Source organism: Lontra canadensis, unplaced genomic scaffold (assembly GCF_010015895.1).
Source record: "Lontra canadensis isolate GAN:19392208 unplaced genomic scaffold, GSC_riverotter_1.0 scaffold22, whole genome shotgun sequence".
NCBI lineage: Eukaryota > Metazoa > Chordata > Mammalia > Carnivora > Mustelidae > Lontra > Lontra canadensis.
In genome coordinates, this window is record NW_022631016.1 from 19,043,814 (window position 1) to 19,071,761 (window position 27,948).

Genomic DNA, 27,948 nt, shown 5'->3' on the forward strand with positions numbered 1-27,948 from the left:
CCAGGTAACCCATATTTATATAATTTAATATGTGAAATAAGGTTAGTGACTAATCTAGGTCATTCAGATAAAACACGCAAATATACATATGAAATCTTTTTGTAGACTCTGAGTGATTCTGGAATTGTTTACTATTGCTTCTAAATTAGGTATAGTTACATATAATCTTTAGATACACTTTGATGGGAATATAAAGAGATAGTATTAAAATAGTCAGAAAATTAGAGTTTCATTAAGTTTATTTGCACACCCAAAGTGTCCCATTACCTGTAATTTATATTCATAGAAACTGTCCTATAAAGGGGAAAATCTGTGTTAATTTTCAGAACTAATAACCTATGAAGGACTGATTTTTGTTACTATTCTTAATAATTCATGGCAAAAATACCATAGACAGCAATGAATTCACTTGGGATAGCTCTGAAAAATTATGTAATAAATATTATGTCAAAGTCTCATATATTTGATGATTATCTACATACATAATGTCCTAAAACTTATCTTAAGAGAGTCAATGATAAATAAACACAAATAAAACTATCACTCAGTTTACTTGCATTTTAATAAATCCCCCCCCCCATAAAGTCTCAGCTTAGCTGACATTATATAAATATACAGCTACTGCTCCCTCACTCCCACCTGTCCACCTAAGTTTGGTACAAACATGTCTGTGACTCAATACTGAGTGGAAGAGGGGCATGTTTCTATGACAGTTGGTTTTCTCAGGAGCCCATACCCACAGTTAAGATGATGAGAAAATAATCTACTCTCTCTGTCGTTTGTTTGTGATAGGATGTGTGGGAAATCATCTAAATGTGAGTAAAGAGCTGTGGTCTTGAACTATGCCCTTGAGCCGGCTCATTTGTGGTTTGGAGCTTCTTGCCAGGGTATCAGATATTTAGTTTCCTTCCTTCTTCTTGAATCCCAATAAAATATCGCCCATCAAAAAACTAGAGCCAAGACCTAGGTACCAACTTGCAGGATAGGACCCTGGCCATCTGCATAAGTGCTTTTGTAAATACTTTTTCTCTAAGCCTGGATCTTCCTTCTTGATGTCTCTTTTGTTGTTTTTAATGGATTTGAGAGTCTTATCCGACAGCATTCTCTGCTCTATTAAGGCAAAGTTAGTGGGATCAGCCTGGCCTCTGCAGATCAGATATTCCTTAATCACTTACTCTGGTGGGATGAAAGTCAGTTATCATAACATTTTCCAAGAGATGCTTAAAGAAAACAAAACAAAACAAACAAACAAACAAACAAACAAAAACAGGGCACCTGGGTGGCTCAATCAGTTAAGTGTCCAACTCTTGGTTGCAGCTGCAGGCACGATGGGGTCATGATCTCAGGGTCATGAGATCCTTCATCCCCAGCACCAGGTCAGGTTCTGCCCTCACGGGGGAGTCTACAGAGATTCTGTCTCCCTCTCCCTCTGCTCCTCTTCTTGCTCGTTCTCTCTCTCTCTCTAATATATAAATAAATCTTTAAAAAAACAAAAAAGCCATTGGACACAAATCTCATCCCAGTTGTTTTTGCCAAGCCCAATGGTGATCAAGTTTCAGCAACTTAAATCTTTTCATAGACCTGTTCCATGAAGCCTATTTTTTCCAATTTTAGGGGAAGAAGAAAGGAGATGGGACGAAAGGCACTCAACTATTCAAGCAGGATACCACGAGCTCAGATTGCAGGTGAGGAAGTGTGACATTCTCTGTGTTAGCACGGTGACACAGCAACACTCAAGGACCACTGAACATTTGACTGGTTGACAAGTGGGAAAAGGTGTTCTGGAGTCCGCATTCATGCAAGTATTTATTTGTTCTTGTGAGGCAAGCACATTCGTTTTGTTGTGGCCAGTGAGGTTATAGGTCTCTCCAGGCTTAAGGTGTTTCTATTTAATCTTTGGCCACAAGAGAACAGCAGCACAGCAGCAGAGACAGGAAAATAGTAAGATCAGAAATATTAGATATACTCCTGGAGAAGGAAAAGGGAAGGGGAGGAAATCCATTTTTATCAAGAACCTATTATATATTGCCTTTACTACCGAAGATGTTTTACATATGTGACCTTATTTCTTAACTGCGACACTCTCAGTATTGTACAGACCTAAGGTCTAGAAAAGCCAAATTACTTAATTTTATGCATTTTTAGTTTCTGAAATTATGCAGGACACCTTGTTTCTGAAATTATGCAGGACACCTAGTTTCTGAAATTATGCAGGACACCTGGTTTCTGAAATTATGCAGGACAAGCCCCCCCCCCCAACATAATACCCCTTAAAAGAGTACACCTGCCATTCTCTAGCCCCTTAACTGCTTTATGTTCCTCACAGCACTTACCACACCACCGGCCCTCACACTATATTCATGTCCTTATCACTTTATTGGCTAAACCTTCAACCAGGAGCTCAGGTCTCTTGTTCACCACTGTAGCCTAATTCCCACTCAGGGGCTGGCGGAAAGGAGGCGTTCAGAAATTACCTACTAAGCCACCCTTAATTCAAGATTTTTTTCTAACTACTACAATATATTCTTTTTCCATATTATTTTCTTATTCATCTTAGCTTCTTAAAGTATAGGCGTTATTTCTTCAATCCTTTTTCCTGCTTTTCTTTTATTCCTCAACTTAATATCCTCCAGTTTCTTCCAAATGATTGCAACTAAAACCAATTGGAAAAGATTATCCACGATTACTCCCATTATGTAAATTCCAATAGCGGCTATCCTGTGCTCATTTACTTGGACTTCTTGGAGACAACTGTCACTTTTGTCCTTCCCATTCTATTTTTCTGTGGGCTTTTTAGCATTAAGTTACAAAATATATAAAAATAAAAAATACAGAAAAGCAAACATTAAAACCATCTACTATTTCATCACCAAAAAATCTCCAAAACCACCTTGAAGCATTTATCTTTTTTTTTCCCCTGAACAGAATAAGCCCTTTCATAAATCAGAAATTTGCTAATTTCCAACTTTGTGAATTCTTCTTTACCTCTCTTTATGGCATTCAGGAGTTTTAAGAAAATAATTAAATCGGAAGGTAAGTTCTCCAAGGGCTCCTGGGTGGCTCACCCCGTTAAGCATCTGATTCTTGGTTTAGGCTCAGGTCATACTCTTGGGGTCCTGGGATCGAGCCTCACATTGGGATCCACAGTCAATGTGGAGTCGGCTTGAGGTTCCTTCCCTTCCTCCGCCCGTCCCCCTGCCTGTGCTCTCTCTCTCTCTCTCTCTCCCTCTCTAAAATAAACAAACCTTTCAATAAAAGAGAGGTAAAAAAGCTCTCCAGAAAAGCTTCCACTGTAAATGATGCACTCAGACCCTCGCCCCTCTATTTGGATAAGTGCTGCTCTTGTGTTCCAACTATTGCATTGTCTGCAAGCTTCGTTTATCACACATGATTTTCTATTGAAATATTCTCTCTCCTGTTAGACAATAAGCCACTCATAATCAGGAATCCCGACATTAATCTTGATGTGCTTAGGTGCAAACACAGTGCTTACCAGTGGAAGGTAAGCAATAGATTTTTGTTCTTTACTTACTGTTTTAAAAATAAATTATGTCACTTGAAGTAACCCAGGACTATGAAGCAACCTCAACAGAGGTACTTTTTTGAGACTGAAAAATACAAAGTTAGTATCTAGAGCAAAACAGCAGAAAATGCTTTGGGGACTTCAGTTTTCAGGTGCTCCCTAAGCTTCTAATGCATTGTCTCTCTTTTGGAATCATACTAAAGGTGGGTGCCCATGTTATATTAATGTCACCTGTCCATACACCCCCAAAAGCACAAAACCGTGATGTTAACTTACATCAGGCAGTCCTGACCTAAGTTTGTTAATACCAATAAAAATTTACTATTGTCAAAGTCCCTGTGAGTATAGAGCTCTTTGGTCTAATCCCTCACCAACCTCCTGGTGTTTGCAGGTTCAGCCACAACGTCTTTAGTTCTTGACATACATCCCTCAGTTTCTAATCTTAGCGTTTCTCACATGCCTTTACCTCTGCTTGGTGGATTTCCCCATCTCTTTCTTTTTTTTTTTTTTTTTAAAGATTTTTATTTATTTATTTGACAGACAGAGATCACAAGTAGGCAGAGAGGCAGGCAGAGAGAGGAGGAAGCAGGCTCCCTGCTGAGCAGAGAGCCCCATGTGAGGCTCGATCCCAGGACTCTGGGATCATGACCTGAGCTGAAGGCAGAGGCTTTAACCCACTGAGCGACCCAGGCGCCCCTTCCCATCTCTTTCTATGGCTGGGTCTATTCCACCTTGCCAAGTTTGGATAAAATATTACCTCTTGAACAAGACCTTCCCTTTTTCTTCCCTTGGCACACACAGGTTTGTCTTTTTATTCATGACTGAGCCAAGACCTTCTATGTACGTATTGTCTTTACTTATGTCTGATCTGCCTCCCCTACTGTAATGAAAGGTCATAGTGACAAAAACCAGGACTTTCTTTTTTTTTTTTTTTTGACAAAATTCATATATCTCATTTCTATAGTAGTGTTTGGTACAAGCATGTTTTTAAAAAATATTTTTAGGTAAATGAATTCATGATTTCACTTGAACAGATCCTCATATAACATATCAAAGTTTCCCAGTCACAGCACTATTGACATTTTGGGCCAAGTTATTCTTTCTCATGTGAATTATAAGGATGTTTAGTAGCATTCCTATCTTCTACCCAGTAGATGCTAGGAGTAGCCACTAGTTGAGACAAGCAAAAATGTCTCAAGACATTGCTAAATGTTCTCTGGGTGGCAAAATTGTCCCTGACCGAGAATGACTGCTACAGATCCAGACAATAATATAAGGTCAACAACGAGGCAAGACATCTGAGTTTCTACCTCTAGCTGTTGTTCCAAATGACTGAGATTTTTATCTTCCACAGATGAGCATTCTGGGAAATGCTGAGTTTGGATCAGCCAATCTACATGGAAACTTAAGTTCTGAGGCTACTTTTATAATATTGACTAACAATAGTAATAGAGCAGCACTTGCACAAATCAACACTACCGAACCCATAAACACGCTAGTGCCAGCCACTGAGCCAAGTGCTTCATAGATATCAAGTGATTTAGTCTTACACTGTTCCATGGAGTGTGCACTGCTATCCAGGTTTACTGAATGGCATTGAAAAACAGAGGGTTCAATCGAACTGACCAATGGGAAAAAGCTACTAAGTGAAGAGGACAGCACTGGGACTCATGCAGAATGACCCCACAGTCTGCTCTGTCAAGGTCCTATTACATGGCAGCCACTGGTCAAGCCACTCCCCCTCATGTAGCTATTGACAGGAAATGGGGTTAGTCTGAACTGAGACTTGATCCAACTAGAAAATACTTGATGTCAGTGGGTATTCCAAAGAATTACACGGAAAAAAGATTATCAAAATATCTGAATAAGTTTCATATTGATATGTAGAAAGGACAATATTGCTAAAGAAAATAGATGGTTAAAATACATATCTTCTGCTTCTTTTAACTTTTTTATATGGTCGATAAAAAAATAATAATTACATACGTGGCATGCACTTTTTTGGTTTACATTGTATTTCTATTAGGCAGCACTGGTTTGTTGTCCTTATCATTTCCACTCTGAATCCCCTTCACTTTTTCCATACATTGGGTATAATAATAATAATAATAATAATAACAAGGAGTCTATACAGGTTAGTACTGAGTTCTCAATGTTATCCTGCATATGGTCTTCATAAACTGTGGAACTCTCTCCAAACATTGGTTTTTTAATAAAATGATTAGAAATTAAAAACTAGTTCTTGGGATGTTAGACTATCAAGTAACATTCTAATTGTGATGACCGAGTGTTCCCAATAGTAAGGTATGGATGCAAATATTCATAGCAGAAAAGATAATTGAGAAAATAAAAATCCACAAATTATGTTTCTGTCTATAATTAAAAAATAATGAGACAAGATACAAGGTACTCTAAAATCCCTCTAAATGTACTGTACTGTACATCTGGAGTTGGACATGGATTTCAACCCACCTCTTTCATTACTTATAGTTTGGCCTTAACATCTACAACCTTGGTTTCCTCATTTCTAAAATGGAGATCATAACACTGAGCTGAATTAGTTATTGGGATTAAATACAATAGGTCAATAAATAACTTGGTACAATGTCTCCCAAAAAATGTTATTCAGAAAATAAGTTATGTTGCTGTTTCCTTTCATTATCATCATTATATTACTATTATTATTACCAGAGCTACGACTATTATAATTATGTCAGGGCTTGTGTAATGTTCCTATCAGCTATCAATCATAAATTCTGAGTTCACAAAAGTAAAGGAAATAATTATGAAATGAATTAATAAATGTATTGTAGTATATGAAATAATATATAATTTTCATTGGACATTATTATTTTTCAAATATCTAATCTTTGCTTTTAATTAGAGTTACTAATTTGCTTAATTGGATGAGCCATTTTTAGATAAACTGCATTTTTGTTCCTGAGCATTTAAAATATAATACTGCTCTTAATGGTCATTTACTATTGACAAAGTACTTTTTTGAGAAATACCTTTATTATTGTGAATAATGAGATTAATTAGTTATGGTTCATTCTCCTCGTAATAAGTTCATGCTAAGAGGTGGTCAGAAATATGACACACACATTCACGCACAATGTGAAATTTGAATTTTAAAGCAACTAAGCATGAGATTTATTAGTCTTGAGATTAATCCTGGTCTTGAGATGTATTCTAAAAGAACTATTAAAGATTATTATTGGCTTTCTTTTCCCTGCCCACGCTATAGGTAATCTGGAGCTGTAATCTAGTTATTTGAAAAGAGCATAAATGAATACTCTTCTCTGTGTTTTGGGGCCAACCACCATAATAGCAGACCTAATGGACATATAACTTAATATCTAACAAAAGGATCATCATAAATAATAAGCAAAAAATTAGTGTGCTCAAAAACATTCCATATGAATTTTATAATTGATCTACACACATGATTTTAAACAATTCAATTGAAATTATCACTATTATTAATAATCAAAGTTAGATAAAAATAGCATAAAAGAGAGGTAAAATACTTTTAAACAGTCAAAATAACCCTAATTTCTTCTGCTTTGTAGTCTTTAGTATAAAAATACAAATATCACAAAAAAGCTATATTTTAGTATGATATAACAAAAGTAAGCTAAAACCAAACTAAAATTGAAGGGTCTATTTAGAAGTTAATACACAGCAAATGTTTAAACTTAAGGACTTATAACCTACTACAGCCTTTATATTATGCTACATTTCTAACAACATATAATTCTACCCTGAAGTGTAGGATCTTTCAGGTTAGTAGGAAATTGTCTGATTCTTGGGAGTGAGAGATTCTCTACTCCCAAGGGTCTGAGATCCAACATCACCCTCTCAGGTTGCATATCTACCAAATTTGTATAAAAAGGGAGAATAAATACATGTATTATATGGTCAGAAGCTAATGGTTCTTAACTATTGTTGATCTACTTTGAGAATTTGAAGAGTTCATTTTATAACAAAAATAGATCTAAATAGAAAACAGTAACACTGAATAGATTCAGTGTTTTAGAACTAAATATGTCAGGAATACAAAATGTTTCAATATTTAAAAAAAAATGTTTTAGTATCATTACCATTCCAAACACAGAAATAGTAACTTCAAGTCTGACCCACTGATATTAAATACAAGTCTGATTAGTTTGTTAAGTTCTGGCTTATATTGCCATTTCTGGCTGAGTCCTCATATTACGACAAATTAGACATTTTATTGAAAAATTTTACCCTCAGGTTAGAATCTTTCTTATTAAATTCTAAGTAGAAATAAACACATTCATAGTAGAAGTATGGCTTTGTTTAAAAAAAACAAACAAACACATTATTTCCTTTTACTAACTAGAAGAAATAGTTCTTGGATTACAGTCATAGATGCGGGTTTTGTGATCACAGATCCCCTGCTTCCAAATGAAATATGTCGGCAATGTTTAATTTTTATATTTTAGTAACAGTGAATTCATCAGTAGATACACTTTTCCTTCACATTTGTAGCCCATTTTCAATGCTTTTAAAATTAAATGATTGACAATTTCTTTTTACTTTCTCTTCTCAGTTCAAAGCTTCTGCCCTGTGGAAAGACCATGAAAGGCAGCTTACTCTGGGGGAAGCGAGGCGGGTTGTCATTTACATCTGTCAGCGTGATGTTCACCGTGGTAGTCCCCGATAAGCCTCCCATCTGGCCACCCATATCTTTGGCCTGGATTACCACTTGATATTGCTCCCTATTTTCTCTGTTCATGTTTGGTAAAGCAGTCCTGATGATACCTTGAAGAAAATATAAAAAACTTTTGTTATCATCATTAAAATCTCAGCTAGTAGCTGACTAAGACCACAAATTATCTATATAGTGATTTTTGAAAGACAAAGTATATATTTTTTGCTATTAATTTTAATTGTCTAGAAATTGCAAAAGTGGTTCAATGTAAATATTTTACCCTTTGGGGGTGTGTGTGTGTGTGTGTTTTCTATCACCTGAAGAGGGCCATAAGCGCTATATAGTGACCTAAACCCATAGATTAAAAAACATAAAAACAGGTATATTTCCATCACCTCAGTCATTCAACTTCAAATTCTTAAATCTTTAACTGTGGCATCATCACTCTTCTGGAAGTATTACAGTTAATGTTTTGTTCTTATTTTCCCACCTTTTTTCTACTTATAAAGATCATAAAGATTTAAATTAACAAACACTGATTCATGACTCCTGACCTGTTTCAGGCTCCACAGAGAAATATGGCTGCCCTTGAAGGATGCTGTAAATGACTCTGGCACTGTTTCCGTAGGAAGGGTCATCGGCATCTGTAGCTGTGACTTGCACCACAGAAGTACCTGAAGTATCCAAATTCAGCTTAGTTCTGCACAGTACCAGAAGGAGGAGCAAAAGCACTGGTTTTCATGGAAGACTGGAATGATTTTGGCTTTAATAATGACCTCTTAAAGAAATATTTATGTATAATTGACATGAAAATCATGTTTATACTGTTATTACAGGAAAACTGTGAATTCAGCTACAGAGTTAGCCAGCAGGTATATTTTCATGCACGCATAGATAATGCTACAATATATCAGATTATAATAAATGCAGTTACTTTACAAATGCTAAGGTTTGATATTTAAATTCATTTTCACATAATAGATTTGTTTAGTGTAAAGGGCATATCTGATCACAAGGGAGTAGGTGTGCTCCTCTTTCCTCCTCTCCACTAATTAACTATAAAAATAATTAACATCTGCTCTAGAATACAATTTTATGAATAGATTAAATTCTAAATTTAGAAACAATCCAAGATGATCCCAAGTTCCATGAACTATTAAAAGCTATTTAATAAAGTTCAAGAAATATAAAAGGGCTTTACAATAAAGCAATTGCCAAAGTCCTTGGGATTTAGTGAAGTAAATATTAAATAATAATCCCAGAACAATGCTTTTGAGAAATGCAGAGTTGAAAATGTGCTGCTACAACTGTTAAAAGAAAAGTATCAGAATTATTTCATCGGTTTATATGACCTCTCCCACGTTTGAGAAATATATCTATTTACTAAGTCTAAATATACATCTCTAAAAAATGTTATCATTGTTTCCTGATATTTACTCTTTTTGTCAATCTCTATTTAATAAAAAAAAAGCAGTCTGAACTTTTTTTGCTTACAAATACAACTTTCATTTATTTCCAATAAAAAAGAAAATTCCATTATCTCGAACGTTATACTTACAGGTTTTTCACGCCTTCTGTTTTACAGATTCTACAACCTAATTTTTTAAATTCTGTATCAGTATGTGATTGTGGAATTTCAATTGGGTTATTTGAATAACAGATTTATAGCAGCAGAGTTTTACATATAACGATTATAATTAAAAGATGTTTCAAGATACTTAGTATGAAAGAATCAGATAATCTAATCAATTCCACCTTTTGTATTATCTAGATAACAAATTCTTTAGATAAATTATAACTAGGCTGTGGATGCAAAGACTACAACTATAGTGTTCTGAATGTTTGTATTTGAAGTCAGATTTTTATACAGCTGCTATACAAATCTGTGTGACAAGGATATATTTCCATAGTTTTTTTACTGAAGTTCAATGATATTTTCTTGGGTTTTTGAGGGAAGTATCTACTTATTTGTAAAGACTTAGAAGTCCATAGCATGTAAGAAATTATTAATCTTTTTTTCTCACTCATTTTCTACATGAGGAAATTAAGTAAGTACTTTTGGAGGGGATCAAAGAAAATGTCAATTGACTGATAGTATTTTAACAATTTCTTGATAATCATTTTTTATACTTTTGGGATACCATGATAAATTTTATAAATGAACTTACCCACAACGGACATTTCTGGAACACTAGCTGTATAAATTTCTTCTGGGAACGTAGGCTCATTGTCATTGATATCATGGATTTTGATCACAAACTCAGACTCTGGTTCTACTGGTCTCAAAGTTCTTCTGTTAATAGCTTGTGCACGCAGAGTATAAAAGGCCTTTTCTTCCCTATCAATTCTTCTTGTGGCATGAATGTCACCTGTTTTTTCATCAATAATAAAAAGAGTACCTGCTCCATCTCCAGATAAAATATATTTGAGTGATCCATCTCCTTTATCTTGGTCTGAATGAAGCTAGGGGAAATAAAAAAGAGCACATCCATGATAATGTCTAAAGGTACATAATGCTGAAAGAATTCAAAGTCTCTAGTGTCCCATCACTGAATAATGGGGTCAGTTATCTTAGTTCCTGAAATGAGAGTTGAATAAGTACGAACACACTCATCCATATATCTTAAACAATGAGACTAGCATCTCACATATCAGTATGATTTTTACTCTAAATGGGAAAAAGTAATAAAAATAAACACAGTTCCCTTCTTTGCTTTGCTTGGTAACCATTCTCATAGGCAATTAACTCCTGACAAAGACGTATGTCATCAGTCTTGACATGCTTGTGTAAACATTACTTCTCTCATCTCTTTTGGTGAGTGAAAAATTCTTTTATATTTTGAGGAAATTCTTATAAACTTGTTATTGCATTTCCATTGGAGAATTGGTGATGTCTTAACTGTAAGACAGGCAAAGATGTAAGAGACATAGCTCCTATGTTAGAAACACTATGTATTAATTTTTGGTTCACACGGACACACACATACCACAAAACTGATGGCCCCACAGATATATCTGGGACTCAGGGAAAGAGTACAAACAGATGTCTATATTTTAAAATTATAAATCAAGTTAATAAATTCTACAATAAAATGTGCTCTATATAGGCTCCTATTTACCTTGTGAAGTCTATCTTCTTAATAACCTTAAGCAAGTTTTGTACAGAAAAAAGGAAATACAAAGCATGTCGGTTTCTTGCCCTTTGCCTATGCCCACAACACTAATCTTCCAGAATTCACTCATCATGTCGAAGAGCTTTGCAAGCATTCATGTGGACACCTCAGCCCAGTGTGTCACCCATCCCAGTGCAAATGCTACCCAGGATTCCATGTTTTCACGGGCAAATTCTATCTATGTTGTATTTTAACAGATGTTCACTAGGCCTGCCCCCAGGATTAAGGATGTATATAACAGTGGTTATGTCTGGCCTTTGGGCAACTGACATGTAGAAGAGAGCCTCCTTGGACCTAAAAGTAAGCTCAAGGATTTCTGGGCAGGGAATAATGGGTCCCAAGTATCTTGAGTATGATCTGGAAACTGATGTGTAGATTCCAGATATGAATATCCCCTGCACTCCATGGAATTCTTACCCTGAACAGTGGGGCTTAGGGGTTGGAGTGACAGAGCACGGCTTTGTAAAATACAAAGATTGTAAGTTTTTCTTTAATTGTACCATCCAACCAATAAACATTTTCTATGTTGGGATCATAGTTTAATTATTTGCAATAAGAGATTATGTCTTTAAAATTTGAGGGTTTTTATCAGATAAGAAATATGAAAACAATGTGTAGATTTTCTAAACTTCTGTAAGGCATTTATTATAAGTTAGACATCAATGAAAACTTTTTTTAAATAATTCATGTAAAATGTAGTCACAAATCAGAATGGGCACACTGATGCATAATTAAAAATTAAAAATTGAAGACAATATCCTTCAATTATACAAAAAAATACAGAATTAGATATTCATCTAAATAAGGTTTGGTGTTTTGCTTTAGATTATTTTCATCAACAGACATTTTCATCTAATTGCATATAGAAATTTAAACTGATTACTTTCTATTTAATACAGAATTTTACTTCTTTATTTAAAATTTCTTTTTCTTTTTTGAAGCTTATGTCAGTGAACTTGGCTATGGAAACATTTTTACATGAACATGAAACTGTTTAAAATAAATACATGTTAGAAATACACACCTATGACTAAGATGTTGTATTATTGGTTATTGTTGGGTCTATAAAAGCAGTCTACTCTTTAGTTAATGGTTTTTTAATACTTAGCATGAAGCCATCCAATTTGGATCAAACTCAATTTTTCTGATTTCTGGACAAATAACTCACTATTACAGATATAATGAGGGGCAAAAAAAAAAAACCCACTGGATATGTTCTTTAAAGAAAAAGAGAAGTCACGTAACAAGTAGCTTTTTACTGCATTTTTAGCTATTCATAAACAACAAGATAAGGTTGAGAAACTCCAGAACTCTCTGCTTTTAGCTTAAAAGTGCTCAGAAGAAACATATGACTGTGTTGTCCAGGGAACCACTTTAAAAAAGTCATAAGATTGATGCTTTTTAGTTATTGAAAATACACATAGTTGCCAGGAAACTTTCCAATTACATGAATGTGCAACTGTGGCAATTTTCCAAATGGCAAATATAATAAGCACTGCATATTTCTTATTCTGTCAGGGAATCAAAATAATTCAAGAAAAGATTATTGATATTATCAATCATTTGATCAGATAACTGTGGTTTGTAGTAAACAGTTATGACTTTTATTGTTTATTCATTCAACAATTTTAATTGAGAAATGTGTGTTTATTCTCATAAGAATCAAGTAGTTCTAAAAGTAAATCAACAATTCCATTCCTCTGCTATGGAAAATTAAGTGCTGTGTGTAATAGAAATTCACAGGACATCTCTAAAGCTAGTTCACAGCAGAATGCGCGGCTTTCCTACAGTACATAACACTTAAACTACCAGATAAAGAATATGTAGAGGTTTAAACTTGGGAAATTTTTGCATTTTACAAATCATACAGACCACTAGATGAATACAGAATGTAGATTTGGAGTGGGGAAGGATACAGAGAAAGATGGGAATCATGAAGACCAGTTCTGCTATTCTAAACAGTTAGACATGCAAATAAAAAAATCGCTAGAATGGTGAGATCTAACTATTATAAAGTTTAGTTTTGAAATATGAATCACAGCAGGATTTTTACCCTCACTTATACACAGCAAGAGAACCTTGCGTCGTGTAATTGTGGAAGTTTCCGTGAGATTAGAAAGTTGCACATGGGGGAACGAAATCAGAGAGATGAGGGTTAAAATCTGGGCTGTGGGGAACCAGAAATGAGTCTTAAGGAGGGCCACGTGTTATGATGAGCGCTAGGTGTTATAGGCCAACTAAGAAATGAAAGGATTTCTACTTCCTTATAATTAAGGGAAACAAATGAGACATACACGTTTATAAGCTTTGGTCTTGAAAATGAGATCTGGATGTTATATGCAAAGAATCATGGAGCACTACATCAAAACTAAAACTGTATAGTGACTAACATAACATAATAAAAAAAAAGGGGGGGAAGCCATTAGAAAAATGTATAATGCAATAAAGAAAAATGTATAATGCATTTTTCTTAAACCATTAGAGCTTGTGTAAAATTTAAAACAAAACAAAACAAACATGTCTTCCTTTCTCACGGAGCACTAATTCTAGAATAAGGGACCCAAAGGACCACATTTGGGGACTTACCACTGCCCTGTGTTTATTAAAATATTATTTAAATAAACATGTTTGGGAACTAGACAGGTAAAGAAACTGCAACAGGTATTTACTATGAGGCAGAAAGATGTATTTCTAGACCCCCGAGACCTGGGGAGTTGAAACTCTGATTGAAACTGTCCCAAGACAAGAGCTAACTCAGCAGGTATGCGGATAATACTGATTTCTTAAGGGTTACAGAACAAGACCACTGGACAAAATTCTTGAATTATATTCTCCAGCTTAAGTGTTCTCTCTTCTTTTTAACTTGCTCTTTATTATTTTAATTATCTCTTCTTTTGTATATTTTTCCCACCCTTACCCTGGTACAATATTTCTGCTCCTCATTCCTTATATGCGTGATAAAATTTTATTTCACTTCTGACTCATTTACTAAGTAAGTAAAGATCAGACCAGGGTTCGTTAGTCCTTCTAATAATAGCTTTCTCATTACTCTTCTCTCTCTCTCTCTCTCTTTTAAATTTGGGTGTTAGGTACCAATACTTGGATTTATTAATCCTTAATTGAACAAAACCAGTTGTTTATGTTACCGAGAAATACGATTATGGATCATGTGCCAAGTATCTTACAGCATCCACTTTGAAATAACTTTTGTATTGATTTGACCTTGTGCTATTTTATTATGTGAGACATTAAGTTTTCTTTAAACAGAGAAAAAATTGTCAGAATATTGTGGCTTTAGTTCCTCAGTAACACCTGTTCTCCAGTGTGAAACATTTGTGCCACAAATCTTTAAGAAGAATTTTATGTTAATACTGACCTTTTCTTTCCTTGAGGAAAGCCTATTAAAAATTCACAACCTGCTGTGTTCCTTGTAAATTCACAAGCAGATAAAGGACATGGCAAGATACATGACAATTAATGAAAATAGAACAACTTGGTCCTGTGCTGCACATTTAAAAGTCATTTTCCTATTATTTAACTTTTCTATTTAGATGTGGTTAATTATATTACCCATTTGCTTGTAGTGAGTAGCTTGCTTAATAATTAAAACTAAATAACCCATTGATTTTAAAGAAATGCTTGAACCACAAATTACTTAATGAAAGCCTGTTAATTTTGAGTGTGACAAATTTCTGATAAATTTACATTTCATGTAAAGTGTCATCTTAAGATATTTGTCCAAAACAAAGTTTGTAACCTAATCGAGGTCTCATAGCTTATCTAGTTTAAGGCCATCTTTTTTTTTTTTTTTTAAGATGAAAAAACCGAGATATGATCAGTTTTGTTTTTTTGTTTGTTTTATGACACAGAAGTTAAATTAAAATTATACCTCAGGACAGCTGTTAGGTTGGTGGAATCTTTATCTCTCAATATTAGTTCTTTTTTTAAATTTTTCAGTTCCTCACATTAAGAAATATTATCTAAAAAAATCAAAGAATCTATCTGTAAAGTACAGGAAATTTAAATAACATTACCAAAAGAATAACTGATAAAAGATTTTACCTTGTGTTTTCACCTGTGGCTGCAAGAAAATGAAGAACAAGTTTTAAAAAAGTAAAAAACTGCCAAGAAAACTAATTACTACTTGCTCAGAGGAATCTGTATTGCTGTATGAGATTCTTTCTTATTCAGAATATTGATATCTTTTTGGATGTTGGTAATTGTTAATATTTAATTCCATTCCAAAAACTGGAAAAAGGCAGAAGAGAACATTTGAATTATGTTTATAAAATCATTCATAATTTTATTCATAATAGACTAGGTCTTTTTTTTTTTTTTTATTTTACTTTTTTATTTGAGAGAGAGAGCAAGAGGGCAGGGGGGCGGGGATGGGGGACAGGCAGAGGGAGAGGAATAGCAGACTCCATACTGAGCAGGGAGCCTAAGGCTGAGCTTGTTGCCAGGACACTGGGATCATGGCCTGAGCCAAAGGCAGACATTTAACCAACTGAGCCACCCAGGCGCCCCTAGACTAGTTCTTTTTTTTTTTTTTTAAGATTTTATTTATTTATTGAGAGACAGAGAATGAGCAAGAGAGAGCACAAGCTGGAGGAGCGGCAGAGGGAGCGGGGAAGCAGGCTTGCCTCTGAGCGGAGAGCCTGGGGCGGGGGGCGGGGCTTGGTCTCCGGACTCTGGGATAGGCAGCTGCTTAACCTTCGGAGCCACCCAGGCATCCCTAGAATAGTTCTTTGAAGGATACATTTTGATGAACAAGTCACAAGGTCTATAACATTCACCACCTGAGTTTAAGAATTTTTTGTGTGTGTACATTAACTTTAAAATATCAGAAACTGTTGAATAGATGTTCTAATGCACAGTGATAATTTTATGACCATTATTCTTTCAAACAGCCGATTTAGTCTATATTTATTTAAATAAATCCAGAATGTGGCAAATATGCTGGGGTGTTCTGGCAGGATCATCATCAGCAATTTGCTCAAATTGCTCTTGTAATATAATATCAAATGGAAAATAAGACATTGAATCAAATACTACAAATTTGTATCCAATAAAAAAAATATTAGTAAAGATGGGCTAGCATCAGAAAGCAGCTGAAAGCATGTTAAAGCAAGTAAACACAGTCTGGTCAGAAATAGTTACTCATTTTGTTGAGAATGGGTAAAAAAAGGAAAGAGGAGTGGTAAATCTTGAACTGGAGGATGTGAAGCTTACGGATTGAGACCGGGCATTATTTTAATATTAATGATATAGAAAAATAAAGCCAATATTTATGAATCCCAACGAAACAATTTTCTCTTCAAAAACAGAAATGGAGAGGAGAAATTAAAGCTTATCAATGAAATGGATTGTAAAAAAAAAAATTATGATCATTTTAAAATACCCCAAATATATGATTTAGATTGGCAAATACTTTTTGAACAATCTTATTCTGGGGCCAGAGGCAAGCACAGAGGATTAAATGATGGATGGATAATGATGTCTGCTTAGCGTTGGGTCTGGTTAAAAAAAAAGAAAAGTGGTTTATTTTCCACATTTGAGAGAGTTCTCTAGAGAGTGTCCTCTAAGAAGAAAATCCCAACCGGGGTCTAGAGTCAATAACTAGGGATTCTTTTTCCCATTTGGTCTTCCAAGGGTTCAGCCTGTCGAAAGTTGTGTGGGGTGGTTGTTGTTGTGTTTTGTTATTTTTGCTTATGGACCACCCTAACTGGTGAGTCTAATCTGGCATCATCCTATAGTTTTGGGGCACTCTTTGAAGCCATTAGAAATTAGTCAAGAGCCTGCCACAGGTCAGATTTCTAGCAGAGAGAGTTTTAAAATTCAAGAAGACATCAGTTAGAACTACTGCTAACTCACATCTTAAAACATCTCAACTTGGGTGCATTGCTTTACTAGTACTGTAAAGATACCAAGATTATGCTGAAGGGATTTATTTAAGTTTTCCACAAACATAATTTTACAGGATATTATCTGCTTCAGGACTTTAAATGATATGTATAATACACAGTAATCATATTATTTCTGATGTATTAGTTTATTCTTTCTAAAGAGAATTATTGGGGAAATATTTTAGAAGAGATTCATATTCTTTTTTTTTTAAGATTTTTATTTATTTATTCGACAGAGATCACAAGTAGGCAGAGAGGCAGGCAGAGAGAGAGAGGAAGGGAAGCAGGCTCCCCACGGAGCAGAGACCCTGATGTGGGGTTTGATCCCAGGACCCTGAGATCATGATCTGAGCCGAAGGCAGAGGCTTTAACCCACTGAGCCACCCAGGCGCCCTGAAGAGGTTCATATTCTTTTAGAAGCCTGGCATCTTCCTGCTTATAGTTTTGAAAATCACGAAATTACACAATGTATCCCCTTGTGGTGTGAAAATTATGTGAAACATTTTACACCTCATTTTCCCCTGAAACTTGGAGAAGTCTTCTTAAACACCGTGGATTTATAATATAGGAATATATATAAACACATGTCTAAACAGTTGTTAAGGAAATGTAAAATAATTAAAACTAAGAGATTTTCATTTTCAATCAATAAGGTGAAAAGAAATTAGAGAAGAATTAATAAAGGACAATCACTTCTTTTCTCTGGGCTACATGGGCAGCTGAGAAATCTTCCTGCCTCCTTTTCACCAAAAAAGGGTTGAAAATAGGAGGTGTAAAGTAAGGAAAGGGTTAGGCATAGTTATGCATCAAATATGTTTATTTAAATAAGTATTTCTTGAACTGGATTGAACTAATGTAAATTGAAGGAAATGATGAGAATTATAAGTGTGATATTATAGGACTTAGAAATTTTGGAGATTTTGCTACAGAGGCAGTATTTGAAGCTATTGGGTTTCTAAGACTTGTAAAGGTACTTTCATCTTGAAAGCTATAGAGTAACAAGTACATGATTGGATGCCCAAAGGAGAGGGACCAGGCAGCTGCCTGCTGTCTCTAGGAGCTATGGTCAAGAAAAATGAAAAGGGGTTTGGATCTTTACATGCATTGGATTTTTTGAAGCATTGGCTTAAGTGAGAGTCTTAAAAAGGTTATGAGTGCTATCTTATAAAAGAAATTAGATACATGCGTCTGTGTATGTGTGTAAAATACAAAAACAATGTTATATGCAGTATCAGAGAGTGCAAATATCCTCTAAAATATGGCCACAGATCACTAAGTTAAAAACTCCTATTTTAGGTCAACTTTCTATGTTTTTCACACACAGAAAAAGGAACTGAGAAATCAGTATGGATGTTCTCTTCAAGAAAGGGGATTGCTCACTTGATTGAAAGACTTCGATTTCATCAAATGAGGAAACCTAGTTCCCAGACAATATCATGCCTCTATAACTGTTTCCTCCCCTACTTCTTTGATTCATAGTCATTTCAAATTCCTTTGTAAGCCTGAATTAACCTCTTTTTCCTTTGTGCTCCAATTATAATTTGTATGTATATGTTATGTGTGTGTGTATATATATATATATGTGGATATATGTGGATATATGTATTTTATACGTGTGTGTGTGAAATTTCATAACATCTATAGAAATTTCCAACTATTATTTTTATAAGTCTTTATGGAACTAAATATACTACAAATATATTTATTTTGAGGATAAAAACCAAGTTTTTATTCCTTTGGACTCTTAACATTTCACAGAACATAATACATAATTATTTACTTGTGGAAGAAAATGAACATCAGCACCAAATGCCACAGTCATGAGGAATAAAGAGTTCATTTTGTACTACTTTCTTGGAAAGGCTAAATATTCTGAATGGAGTGAAATGGAAGTAGAAGTCCATAATGAAAACTCCACATTATCAGTGCCCATAAAGAAAATTGCATTCTTTATATTGAAAAAGGTTAGAGCTGTAAGCTAGTAGAAATTCCAGTTAACTATGAGATTGGATCAGTGATATAAGATCTATACACAGATTACCAGGGGACAAATTTAAGCTTTTCAGAGAAGAGCCAGGATAGAAATGTAAAACCAAATTTGTCTCTGAAACTGTATGGTAAGTCATTGTAAACACCTGTAATTTATCTTAAAAGTAGGATGAGGTAGTTAGGTAATAATAACAGGACAATATTCCCACTGACAGTGTATATAGAACAACCAGGTAAATTACAAAGAAAATGGATTGCCAAGGCCAAGATGCTGTGTAAACAAGAACTGAATGGCCTAAAACTTGGGAGGAGAAAATAGTAGAAAAGTGAACTGGGGACGGGCAGCTGCTTTTTCCCTGTGGGAATTTGCCTACTCTGAGCTGGATTTGGAGGCAAATATCTGTGATTGTCCAAAGAGGATACCTCTGGGGTAAGAAGAAAACAAAAAAGAGTTTAGAGTTCCTGTGGTAACGGGAGTAAGAACATTGGAGAAATGGAGGTCCTCAAATGACTTCCTGTAAGACATTTGTTGAATTGTGGGTCTGTAGATAGCTGAACGTCCAGGCTGAAAGCCTCAGAGCCAAAATATAATTGTCCACATTCCTAGAGACTTGAGGTTCTAAGACTTGAAAGGAAAAACAACAGTGATTAGGTGAAAAGAAGTTCTCCCAGGGAATGTCAAATTGAACCCGAGGAAATGCAGGAATTTTTCATTTTGGGGCATACAGTAATTCTCAGTGCCTCTACAGGCTAAAAGTGCGGATTGAATCCTTGACAAACAGGGAGAAAAGAAAACAGGACACGTATTGTTTTTCATGCAAAGCTTAAGTGGCAAAATATAGCTTATTCTCCTAGAGATTTCTGTCAATTGTTGAAGCAGCTTCAAGCAAATGATCAAATTTTTTTTGAAGTGTAGAACTGTGGAATTCTGTGGTGGAGGAGTTAGGAGCCACTCTTACTTGAAGGGTTCACCCTCTCATAAAAGAAATAAACTGTAGTAGAAATAGTCTTACCAAATGGCTATTCTAGCCTGATCTTCCTCAATCCCTGATTGAATTGTGGTCATGTATTAAGGTTCTCCAAAAAACAGAACCAATACAAGATATATATCTATAAATTTTTCTATCTTATCTTTTTTTTTTTTAAAGATTTCATTTATTTATTTGATGGAGAGATAGAGAGTACAAGCAGGCAGAGCAGCAGGCAGAGGGAGAGGAGGAAGCAGGATCTCTGCTGAGCAGGGAGCCCAATGCGGGGCTAGATCCCAGGACCCTGGCATCAATGACTGAGCCCAAGGCAGCCGCTTAACTGACTAAGCCATGCAGGAACCTCTCTATCTTATCTTTTCTATCCAGAGAGAGAATAAGGCATTGGCTCATGGGAATGAAAGCCAGAAAATCTAACATTGCTAAGGAAGGATAGAAGTCTCAAAATTTATGTAAGAGTCGATGTAATCTTCAGTCACGCCAGCAGGTAGGAACTGGGCAAGGTTTCTATGTTACAATTTTAAGTTTTTTATAAAAGGTTCAGTTTTTGCTCTTAAGGCTTCCAGCTGATTGGATGAGGCCTGCCCATATCATGGAGAATAATTTGATTTAATTAGAGTTTGTTGATTGTAAAGGTTAATTACATTAAAAAATTACTTTCCTAGAAACGTCTAGACTGGTGTTTGACCAAACAACTGAGCATCATGTTTTAGTCAAGTTAATACATAAAATCAATGATCATGGATGATAACCAAATAATCCAATAAACACAGAAGACTTTCCAGTGAAAAATAACCCATTCTGGAGGCTTCAAATTCTTTATATATAAAATGTAATAAGAATAAAAGTTATTCTACATGCAGAAAGGTAAGATCATATGACTTACGCAAGAGTAAAAACAGAATAGAGACTACAAAGAATTAACATACTTAACAGACAAATTGAAAGGTAATTATGTACCTTTGAAAATGAAAGGGAAAGATGGAAAAAACAGGTGAAAAATGTAAATGAACAAGAATCAAAAGAGCATTCTAAAATGAAAGTAAAATGTCTGGCTTTCATAAATCAATAGAGAGTTTTTACAACAGATTGGGTATAGTAAAACACAAGATTAGTCTTTTCAAAGGTAAATAGAGGTTGTCAACTTGGAGTTAGGTATATAGAAACTGAAATGCAGAGAGAAAATATATGAGAAAAAATAGATAAGATCATTGGATGCTTGTGAAATAAAATCAAAAGTTACAACACACATGAAACTGGATTCCCAGAAAGAGAGAGAAGAGAGAAATGCAGCACAAATTATGTTTGAAGAGAAAATGGTGAAGAATTTTTTAAAACTGAGTAAGATATCTACTAATAGGTACAGTAAGATCTGAGAAACTCTAATGGGACAAATAAAAGTAAAAGCAAACGAATCCCATTATAGTCACATTTTCAAATTAAAAAGTAGAGAAAACTATGAAAGTATTCAGGGGGAAAAAAAAAAGATGCATTAACTTCAAAGCAGCAAGCTGTAGTCCCAAGTGCTGTTTTCTTAATAGAAATGATGGAAGCCAAAACACAACAGAATGACATCTTAGAGCATTGATAGGCAATACCTAGCAACCTAAATTCTACACTGTCCAAAAATAGGCTTCACAAAGGAAAGTGAAATAAGTATGTTTTCAGGTTAAGAAAAACAAAATAAAACAAAACAAAAAACAAAACCGAAGGTATTTATCCCACCGGGCATTCAGTAATAGGAATACAAAACCAAAGTTTTCAAGATGGAAGAAAATGATCTCAAATAAAACTTCTGAAGGGAATGAAAACACCAGAACTGGAATTATATGGTAAATATAACGATTAACTGAATTTACAAAGTACAAATAGTAATGTCTTTGGATGTAGAAATAAAACACATGACAATAACATAATAGAAATAAAGAAGAGGGGATGGATTTTAGAGTATTCTAAATTTAAATCAGTTCGTGACAATACATTGAATTGTGAAGTTTTGATATGCACACTTTTCTTCCTGATTATTATACTTCAATACAGAGTTAGCATAATTTATTTTGATGTCTTCCCACCTTCCATCTGATCCACCTCAGTACAATATAAAGAAAAGTATAGAGAATAATAAACCAAACACATGAGTGCCAGGATTCCATTAATGTCAATATTTTGCCAAATTATGTCAGATCGTTTTTGCTTTAAGCAGAAAAAAAAAATAAACTCTAGTTCCTACAATTGAAGAATTCTGTGTCATTTTGCTCCTTTCCTTATATCCTCACCCATGCCACCACCCTGAAGAACCTTTTTTCTTCCACGTTTTATGTCTACAATTTGAGTAATAGTGCTTGTCCTCAATAGAATGTTTTCTTTCCACCCTCCCAACACTTCAACTCTTCTCATTTTAGGAAACTGCATAATTACCAAACCAGTTGTTCAAACTAAAAATCTAGGGGTCATTGATTTTCCTCCCAACTACTCATTTATTCCATAAGCAAATCCTTTCTGACTTCAAACTCTATCTCCGACTGCTTCGCACGGCCTCCACAGCTGCTATCTCAATAAAAATCACCTTACTCTGCCACGATGCTTCCACACCATCTCCCAACTCTATTTCTGTCCTTTCAAGGTTACCACTCTCCCCCTCTAGCCAGTGATTATTGAAAAATGCAAATTGATTCATATAACAACTCTGGCCAAAATTCAGCAATGGCTTCCCATTCCGTTTAGAACACTAAACACCACACCCTAATTTACAATATTCCTAACGATGGAGCCCTTGCCTGTCATGCTGATCTCATCTCTTTCCATTTTCCCTTTAGCCACTTGAACTCATACTAACCTTCCTGTTTCTTGAACACGGTAAGTTTATTTCTACCTCAGGCTTCTGCACTTGTTGTTGCTTTGAATGAGACACACTTCCTCCTTTAAATTTTATAGACCATTCAGTTAATCTCTTGTGTTTTCATACCTTTTTTCCTTTGCTTCTCTTGCACAGTGTGTCATATTCTCAATTTGTAAGAAATTCTTTATATATGTGAATATTAGTAATTTGTTCTTAAGCCATCACAAATGTCTTCTTCTAGTGCTTCTTTTAACATTGGTTATAGTTTCTTTTGTCCTGGAAAATGTTTAATTTTAAGGGAGTCAAATTTATCAGTCATTCCTTTCACGGTAATTTCTTCTTGTGTCTTACTCAAGAAACATTTTTCTAACCCAAAGTCACGTAATGGCCTCATACGGTCTCTTCTCTCTTCATTTTTAATATTTTTAAAGCTTTTTTTTGGACAATTTTAGCTCACTTTTATCATCTGAATACTGTGTGTGTGTGTGTGTGTGTGTGTGTGTGAGCGCGTGCGCGTGTGTGGTGTTAGTAATAAATCTGTTTTTTTTCTAGTAAGGATTTACAGTAGATATCATAAATCATTGATTTTAATTCTATCACCTAAAGTTATTCTATATAATGACGTGTATGTTTTGCTTTTTATTTATTTATTTTTACCCTTTTTCTAACAAGAAGAGCACCTCCGAGGGCTTGCTGGACATCAAGCTACAGAGGGTTAATGCCCTCTAGCTAGAAGCTAGAAGGCTTCCCCTTCGCTGCAGCTCTGCATGGGGTTGCTGCTCACCTTCTTGGAGAAGTACAACCGGCAATAAACCCGCTGAGCATGTGCAGCTGGACGCAGTCAGGCCACCCTGGTCATAGTTAGGGCCTCGCCCCTGTTCTTGAACATCATGAGGAAACCGGCTGGTTGGTTTTGGGCCCTCCACCAGCAGTGACTAGAAAGAGCCCCAACACCCTCCTCAGGTATGAAAGCCTCCACCTTTCCAAGCACAAATGACCAACAGAGCCAATGATTCTCTGAAAAAAACGTTTTTCTAGATAACCACAAGTAGGTTGTTCTATTTGTCTATTGTCACCATTATAGAATAAGTACTTAAAAACACACTCGATTTCCGAAGGTTTATAAAGATTGATATCTGTTTAAATAAGTACCCTTTATTATCCATTTAAAAAAAAATTGTCTTGGGATTCTTGGTCTTCACCACATATACTTTTACATTAGCATGTTCCTTTCTATTTAAAAAAAAAACACAAAATTAAAAAAAAAAACATGAAACCTTGGTAAGTATTTGTTTGGGTTTGCAATTTATAGGTTAAATTGGAGACAGTGTAATCTTAAACATAAGAACACTTCCTATTCTCAAATATTGTTTTTATCTGCATACATTAATGGCATAGTGATGCCCTTCATTATAATTTTACATTTTGTTTTGACATTTAGCTCATTTTTGCCATCTGAATTCATGAGACTTCTTTTGAAGTTTCCAGAGACTATCAAGTGAGATCATTCGATGTACTTTTTAAATTCATGTAGTTCCTCCTTGTGTCCAAAACTGTTATTTTGAATTATAGTAATTTGAAGAAAATTCATTATATATGCAGCTCAGCAACAATCACTTTTAAGCAATATAATAAGTTTTCTACTGAACCCTATTTCATAATTTTTTTGTCTGTCTTACAATCTGATTACACCATCTCACTGTATCTTTAGCAATTCTTTTTTCTATTGTCATACTGTTAATCATTCTGTATTTTGTTAGCACTTTTCCACGCATTATATTCAACCTCTCTTTGTTAATATAATTAAGATCGACTCTTAAAACACTGAGTTGATTTCAGGTGTATTCTTCCAGCATGATGATTAATTTTACTTTCCAACATATTATCTTTGTTACCACTCATATTTTTCTCTTTTCCTCACAAATAGAATTTGCTGAAATCCTTAGTTTTCTGTGTGTGTGTGTGTTTTCTTTTAATTCAACCACAAACTCTTCCACAACTGTGTGAATTTCCTCTCAAGCTGCTAAGGCTAAAACAGTTTTCATCCTTCTGAAGACAATCCCCCAGAGTCCCTGCCAGGTTCCAAAAGGGACTGTTTGAGATTCACTTTCTTTACAGCTGTTAACCTCAGATCTTTCTTCACCAGAATTCGTTGCCTTTCCAATCTCCTGTATGCGTCCCTCTTTTTTTGTTGTTGTTACTATACGATTTTGAGGTGACATCCAAATACTGGATGTACATGGATTTTTCTTGTTGGGCAAAGAAGGCAAAGCTGGCTATTATTTTTCTTGAGAATATGAAATACATGACTCCATCAACAACTTATTAGCAATATTGCTATTAAGAAATCTGAAGTCTAGGGATGCCTAGGTGGCTCAGTTGGTTAAGCATCTGCCTTAGGCTCAGGTCATGATCTTAGGATCCTGGGATTGAGCCTGCATTAGGCTCCCTGCTCAGTGGGGAGTCTGCTTCTCCCTCTGCCCCTGCCCCCCCGCCCAGCTTGTTCTTTCTCACGTACAGATAAAAAAAAAAAAAATTGATTCTTAAAAAAAAATCTGAAGTCTTTTTGATATCTGATCTAATTTTTCTCTGGAAACTTTAAATCTGTTGTTTGTCTAGATTTCTAAAAATGCATGGTATTGTTCTTTGGTATTTATATATTTCTATCAAAATCACAGGATTCTTACCAAGTGTTTTCATTCTGCTATCGCTCTGTTCTGGGAGATTCTAATAAACTTTTCACTGATATCCCCTCTCACTCCATTTTCTCTGTTCTGGAACTCCTTTTATTTGGATATCGTCTACATTGTTTTTTCTTTTACTTTTATTGTGACTCCTTTCTGATTTTCCAATTTGCGGTCTTGTTGCTCTACTGCTATATTCTTAATATTTTTCTCTATGCCATCTATTGAAATTTTTACAGCTGATATGATATCTTTACATTCTGAAAACAACTTTTTTTTTCTATGTGAATTCACTTCTAAAAATTATATACATGTAGCACATAACATTTTCCACTGGTGGTTGCAACAATATTTCTAGACTTTTTCCCCTTCTGAAACCTTGCCACTGCATAACCAAGAAAAATAACTCCACACTCCTCTTTGGAATCCCCATCAAGAAGCAGAGTCTAATCCCTTTCCCTTGAATCTCTTGTAATGAACAGAATGTAGTTAAGATAGTGCTGCATAATTTTCTAGACTGTGTTAGAAAAAGTGGGGGATAAAAAGTGAAAAATGTACTGCCTTCTAAATGTAACACGTGGACTATGACCCTGAGTCACTGTGTAAGCAATCCAGTTGTGGAGCCATGGGGCTCTAAGGAATCCCTACTACACGTGGAGAAACCACAGGAAGAGAAGCACAGAGACAGACAAAGAGACAGACCAACAAACAGAGACAAGAACCATGACAAATAAAAATATTCTTGTTGTGACAAGTCATTACATTTTGTGGTGTTAGGCAGCAATGGCTAACCATAGAATAATCTTTTATTTTTTTAATTTTTTTTAATGTTAACATATATGCACTTATACATATTAACATTGTATTATATATACATTATATATAAATATATGTTAATCTTAAATAAATGAAGAAGTTTTTTTATGGTTTTTCTGCACATATTCTCTAATTCCTTCAAATTGCTTTTTGTATTTTTTCACTATGACTTACACTAACAGCTCTCTTCAAATGTCTTGATAGTTTAACTAGATATATAATGTTATGTCCCAAATAACTTTTTCCTCAGAAAATTTTAGAAATGTGCCATTTTTATCTAACACCCATTTTTGGCTGTGGAAGAAATCAACAGAATCTGCTTTTTATTTGATTATAATAAAATAATTTTAAAAAGATATTCTGGGTGTATTTAATCCTAAATTCTTGTCCTCACAGTTTTAAAATCTCATCATAATAGTTCTAGAAATTAAGTGCCTTCATTTTAATCCTTTATGGAGTCTTTTCAACTTAATCACTGATGTCTGACCTCAGCTTTGGGGAAAAAAATGTATTGTTTAATATTTGATTATCTCTGCATTTTCTGATCTTTATTCTCATTGTGTGTGTGTGTGTGTGTGTGTGTGTGTGTTCTTTTTCTCTCTCACCTTTACCTGTTCATCTTTTTCTAGGTTTGTAATAGCTTATTAGATCTTTAGAATTTATCCTTGACTGTATTATCCCTATGACCCCCTTTTAAAATTTGCTTTATTATAAAACTTGTTTCAAATGATTCTTTTTATAAAAAAAGTCCTACATTTTTCCCATTCTCTTAGGAGATACAGTTTAATTATTCTAAAGTTCCTAACTGTTCTATGACTTATTTCTTGTTTACTCTACGTTTACTCTTAGAGAGTGATGCTCTATTTATTAAAAAGGTGCTTCCTTTTTTGTGCTACAGGAAATCCTAAAGTGTTAGTGACATTTTGTTATTCTTCTACGTTGGTGTAAAAGGTTCATTAGAGGCTTTAAATGGCTTTTCTCCTTCCTTACAAGGCTGACTGTTAAATGAGCATGAGGAGAGCAGCCTGTCTGAATAAGGTCCTCAAGCAGCAGAGCAGTTCCTAAGCAAAGCTTGGTGGCAGCTGTTGGTTAGCCTGCCATGCTTCTGCAGATGTGGCCATTAAAGGTAAACTGAGGCCAACAGATTTAGACAGTTTATTACTCTGAAGCAGAGCAGCCTGACTAAACTTCATGTTTGTTCTGGTTTCCCTTGCTCCCCAGTTCCTAGGAGGTGATGCAGAATCAGAGTGGATTTGTATCACAGCTGAAAGACACCAGCCCAGGAAATCCCCAACGAAATTTCTAGCATTACCTTTATTGCCCTGGAATAAGCAAAAGAGAGACAGACAGTTTT

The 27,948-nt window shown here is 34.9% G+C and overlaps 1 protein-coding gene across 2 annotated transcripts in view; it reads right to left on the reverse strand.

Moving 5' to 3' along the window:
• Positions 1–27,948, reverse strand: part of CDH10 (cadherin 10) — a 171,696-nt gene that overhangs the window by 44,032 nt on the left and 99,716 nt on the right. For both annotated transcript variants that reach the window (XM_032861911.1, XM_032861912.1), the window contains exons 3-5: positions 10,370–10,664; positions 8,756–8,875; positions 8,144–8,311 (exon numbers count right to left, since the gene is read on the reverse strand). In XM_032861911.1, the coding sequence (XP_032717802.1) occupies positions 8,144–8,311; positions 8,756–8,875; positions 10,370–10,664 (583 nt within the window). The remainder of the gene's footprint in view (positions 1–8,143; positions 8,312–8,755; positions 8,876–10,369; positions 10,665–27,948) is intronic.